The 5,747-nt window shown below is 39.0% G+C and overlaps 1 protein-coding gene across 1 annotated transcript in view; it reads right to left on the bottom strand.

Moving 5' to 3' along the window:
* LOC111695481 (uncharacterized) overlaps positions 1-5,747 on the bottom strand; it is a 55,493-nt gene that overhangs the window by 6,116 nt on the left and 43,630 nt on the right. Inside the window, exons 25-26 of the mRNA XM_023464825.1 lie at positions 3,160-5,630; positions 1,546-2,968 (exon numbers count right to left, since the gene is read on the bottom strand). Coding sequence (XP_023320593.1) covers positions 1,546-2,968; positions 3,160-5,630 — 3,894 coding nt within the window. The remainder of the gene's footprint in view (positions 1-1,545; positions 2,969-3,159; positions 5,631-5,747) is intronic.

Below are 5,747 nucleotides of genomic sequence, written 5' to 3'. Positions count from 1 at the left end.
AGAGGATATATTGACTAAGGTGGATATCTGGGCCAATTAAGAGGATATATTGACTAAGGTGGATATCTGGGCCAATTAAGAGGATATATTGACTAAGGTGGATATCTGGGCCAATTAAGAGGATATATTGACTAAGGTGGATATCTGGGACAATACTAGAGGATATATTGACCAAGGTGGATATCTGGGACAATACTAGAGGATATATTGACTAAAGTGGATATCTGGGACAATACTAGAGGATATATTGACTAAGGTGGATATCTGGGCCAATTAAGAGGATATATTGACCAGTTGTGAATACTTGATGGCTAAATTAATATTAAGTTATAAATAATTTATTACGCTTAAAATAGACAAAAATTTTAGTTTTTGAATTAAGAAAAATTTGGTTTAAGAAGATCAGATAAAAGCAAAGTCTCCTCACAATCTGTGTTGACAATTTGGGTCTTTTTTTCACGTCCGGTGAATGATTTCTTACATAAGTACCTATGAACACATCCATGGTTGGTTTGCCCCTGGTAGATAAATGGAAAAACACACTTTTTATCAGGATCAGGACCATGTGCGGTACTGCAACCTAAACACGATATTTTGTACTGAAAACAATACCACATATTGTACTGCAACCTAAACAATCATATTGTACAGCGACCAAGTAGAAACAAACATATTGTACTGCAACCTAAACAAACAAATTGGACTGCAACCTAAACAAACATAATGTACTGCAATTTAAACATACAGTTTGTACTGCAACCTAAACAAACTTACTGTACTGAAACCTAAACAAACATTTTGTACTGCAAACTTAATAACATTTTGACCTGAAACCTAAACAAATATATTGTACTACAACCTTACTAATCCTATTGTACTGTAACCGAACCAAATATATTGTACTGTAACCTAAACAAACATATTGTACTGTCACCTGCAACCTTAATAAACATATAACACCACAACCTAAACAAACTTGGTACTGCACCATATTGTAGTGCTACCTAAACAAACATATTGTACTGCAACCTAAACAAACATGTTGAACTGCAAACTAAGAAAACATATTCCACTGCAGCCTAAACAATTGTACTGCTAACTAAGTAAACATATTGTACTCCAAACTGCAACTTAAATGAACAGTTATATAAAAATATTCAAAATATCAATTTATCTTATCATAAAAATACTCACTTCCTATGCTACTTTTAACGTCTTGGTTTGGTCCCCACGTCACTATCTTGCCACCTAAAACGCCAAAAAATATTATTTCGAAAACTTTCTTTTAATTTAAATAAGTTTGCCTACCTAGATTATAGATGTAGGTTCTTTCCATTGTTACTTCATAACTAGAGTTAAAGGTTGACACAAATGATTGACCACCTTTGGTTATAACTCTAGTTGATTGGCCTCCAGATGTTTGACTTACTTCGTTTTGAATTCTAGTTGATTGACCTCCATCGGTTTTGACTCCAGATGTCTGACCTCCTTCGATTATAACTCTAGTTGGTTGAACCTTTATAGTTTGAATTACGGTGGTTTGACCTCCAGTGCTTTGGCCTCCAGTGGTTTGGCCTCCAGTGAAGTGGTTTGACTTGCAGTGGTTTGACTTGCAGTGGTTTGACCTGCAGTGGTTTGACCTGCAGTGGTTTGACCTGCAGTGGTTTGACCTGCATTAGTTTGACCTGCAGTGGTGTGACCTGCAGTGGTGTGACCTGCATTGGTTTGACCTGCAGTGGTTTGACCAGCAGTGGTTTGACCTGCATTGGTTTGACCTGCATTGGTTTGACCTGCAGTGGTTTGACCTGCAGTGGTTTGACCTGCTGTGGTTTGACCTGCTGTGGTTTGACTTGGAGTGGTTTGACTTGCAGTGGTTTGACCTGCGGTGGTTTGACCAGCAGTGGTTTGACCTGCAGTGGTTTGACCTGCAGTGGTCTGACCTTCAGTGGTTTGACCTGCTTTGGTTTGACCTGCAGTGGTTTGACTTGCTTTGGTTTGACCAGCAGTGGTTTGACCTGCAGTGGTTTGACCTGCAGTGGTTTGACCTGCAGTGGTTTGACCTGCAGTAGTTTGACCTGCAGTGGTTTGACCTACAGTGGTTTGACTTTCATTAGTTAGATCTTCAGGTTGTACCCCTACATTTGTTTTTCCTCCAGTTGTTTTAATTCCAGTTGCATTACTTCCACTAAGATTTCCTTGAACGGTTTGCATCATAGTTGTATTATCTTTACTGCTGTCTACTTTGGTTTCAAACCAAGTTTGATTAACTTGCAAAGATGTTTTAAGAACTGTTCCATCAATCATTGAAGTTTTATGTTCTGTGATTAATGGTTGGCTCATATTCTTAGAACCCGGGATTAATGACTGGTTAGTGATAGAATGCAATGTTGAGGAAACTGGTGCTCTCACTCCCAAAGATATTGTCATGTTCATGTCTTTAGAGACCCTTGTAGTCATATTTAAAGATGTTTTGTTAATTAATCCTGATGATAAATCTGAGCTCATTGTTGAAGATGCGGTTGTCAAGTTTCCTGAAGTGGCAGTTGAGTTTGTTGCCAAAGACGGGTTCGGGGGAGAAACAGTAGTGGAGCCCCCCGACAATAAAGTTGAAGTCATTACTGGAAACATTGAGGAGCTTAAAACCGGAGACAAAGTTGTGCCAATACCTTGGGACACAAAGATAATTGAATCCAGTCCAGGTTTCACTTTTACTTGACCCAAGAATACAATTCCATGTAAGCTCTCCATATTATCCAATGTGGTAGTGGGTAGAGAGCTGGCAGAGCTAGTGTTAGACGGCGCAAAAGATCTAATGGTTGTGGCTTGTTGGGAGGTATTAGTATTTTTGGAAGAGGAGACAACAATGATGGATGAAGTAAGAAGAGAACCAGTTGGCACTTGAGTTGGTTCATTAGAAACACTGACAGGTGTTTCTAAACCATTATCTGGAGAAGGTTTCGCAGCAGGCCTAGATAATGACAATTTGTTAAAACCCCTAAAATTAAACAAATGAATCTAAATTAAGTTAAAAATACTGATTAGTTGTACAAATTCCATGATAACCAACAATACATTTTTTTAGGAACTCTAAAAAACTAAAAAAAACATCTCTTTGCTATTTATAGTAAAAAAAATATTAGGAAAAACTTATTTACTTACTCATGATTTACAGTGTATGAAGGAGTCCTGGGAGGCACATAAACAGCGGGTAATATCTTCTCCCAGTCAGTGTCAGCAGTTGTGTTGGCTTTATCAGATTCTGAGGTTGGAACAGTAGCCCCAACTCCATCAAATAAATCTTCATCAACTAGTTCAAAGACTTGCTGATGTAGTCCTCCGGGTCCTCCACTAGGGGAGGCAACCTCTCTATACAATGACCTGATCGTTCTCTTCAGAAGCAGTTTGAAGATATTTGTTACATCTGTCTTGGTGATATCAACAACTAGATTCTCATACTCAAGTTCAGCCTTAGGTAACCAATTCGAAGTGTTCGCCGAAACAAACATTTCATCAACTGATTGTGTGATAAAACGGTTTAGGGCAACCTCAACCAACTGCTTTTGTGTCTCAAATGCATTCAGGATGTTTTGTATCAAAGGATTGGACCCTCCAGATTGTCCAGTCTGACTCAGAAAGTTTTGCATAAGAACACCTATTGCTTGGTTGTGATTCATCACAATTCTGTCAATTTCATTAATACTACCTTCAAATCCTTCCCTTGCACTATTTACAATGGTATCCTTCCATAGGTTAAGGATCACAACAGTTTTTTTATACTTGGCAGATTCCTCTAACTGTGATGAAAGAGATTTTAGAGATTTGTCACGATCACTATTAGCTTCTTTTATAAAAGCGTCTAACCTAACAAGCAATGATTCTAAGATTTGCTGCACAGCAGTTATATATGGATGGTTCTGTTTTGTGAAATAGTTAAGGTTAATTGATCCAGGATATTGTTCAGGTTGGGAAAATGCAGGGAAGGTTTGTTGTGGAAAAGATCCAGGGAAGATTTGTTGTTGAGAAGATCCAGGGAAAATTTGCTGTGGAGAAGATCCGGGAAAGATTTGCTGTTGAGAAGATCCAGGGAAGATTTGCTGTGGAGAAGATCCGGGAAAGATTTGCTGTTGAGAAGATCCAGGGAAGATTTGCTGCGGAGAAGATCCAAGAAAGGTTTGTTGTTGGATCGAATCAGGTAAAACTGGTTTTCCACCAGATCCAGGGAAAATTTGCTGTTGAGAAGATCCGGGAAAGACTTGTTGTGTAGAAGATCCAGGAAATATTTGTTGTGGAGAAGATCCAGGAAAGACTTGTTGTGGAGAAGATCCAGGAAAAATTTGTTGTGGAGAAGATCCAGGAAAGATTTTTTGTTTAGGGGATTCAGGGAAGTTCTGCTGTGGAGAAGATGGAGATGAACCTGAAAATATTTGCTGTGGAGAAGATCCAGGAAATGTTTGTTGTTCAGGGGATCCAGGGAAGATCTGCTGAGAAGAAGATCCAGTAAAAGTTGGGTTTTCCAGAGATCCTGGGAAGATCGGCTGTTCTGATCCAGAAAAGAGTGGCGTACGATCTGAAGCAGAGGAAATTGGCCTTTGGGGAGAAACAGGGTAGTATGGTTTTAAAGAAAAATCTGTGAAAGATTGCTGCTGTAAAGACGATCCAGAAAAAGGCTGCTGTGATCCAACGAGATTTGACCAAACTTGAGTGTATTGATTACGAATTGAATTGATGCTCTGTGTCTCTAGTTCCAAGAAAATATCATCTACAAGAGTAACAGTTGAAGCTATTTCAGAAGTGGGGTAAGTTTCCAACAAATATTTTTTCAACTCAACCTTCTTTGCATTTAGGATGGATCTAGTGTCCTGGAGGGCAGCCTCCAGAGGTTGGTTTGCATCAACTCCTACTGAACCAAGAACTTCTTGAAGATTTTGATCAGAAGCTTCAAAGGTTGGCCTCTTCCTGGGATTGATTTGGATCCATGGAGGGCTATTGAACAAATTTAGATTCTGATTTCTGGTTGTATTAGCAGGGAACAGGTTCTGAAGAATATGAGATATATTTCTGTGAACTAGATCAGTAGAAATCTGTACAGGGCTTTGCTCGTTGTTTGTGGAGTTCTGGAATGCATCAACCACAGTTTGGAGGAATATCTCTGTTTTCTTATCGACCTCTCCCACCAGAGGGATGAGAAGGAAGGTCAGGTGAACCTTTAGTTTGTTACTCATTACTTCCAGGTTCTTCTTTTTAATCATCAACACCTTTTGGGATCCAGTTCCCTGGATACAACTCTTCAGTTTCTCTATATCTAAGCGCATCATCTCAAAACTCTGTTTAACTCTGATATCTGAGACCAAACCCTCCTCGAAGTCGATGAGAAAAGTTTTGACTGATGATTCTTTGAGAATATTGTCAAAGTAAATCTGCCTCCAATTGTCCAACTCGTCGTTCTTGTCAAAAAACTTACTCTTAAAGTAATCCAAACTGGAATTAAAATCCTGTTCAAGCTGATTGCTTAGCTCACGATATGCCTGGAAGACTAGTTCAACCTGTGAGAAGGTGTGAGCCAGGACAGCTTCATATTCCCCCAATACCAGGTTGCCAGCTGACAAATAGGTTCCCTTTGAGACCAAAACCTGAAATTAAGTTCCCTTTTTATATTTTTATTTAAATTGTAGAGTTTCGATAATATCTGAATACTAAATATCAAGGGCGCATAGTGCGCGAAGTACAATTTTTTGCCCCCCCCACCC

The sequence above is a fragment of the Eurytemora carolleeae genome, unplaced genomic scaffold (assembly GCF_000591075.1).
Source record: "Eurytemora carolleeae unplaced genomic scaffold, Eaff_2.0 scaffold226, whole genome shotgun sequence".
Lineage (NCBI taxonomy): Eukaryota > Metazoa > Arthropoda > Copepoda > Calanoida > Temoridae > Eurytemora > Eurytemora carolleeae.
This window is presented reverse-complemented; position numbering and strand designations above follow the sequence as displayed.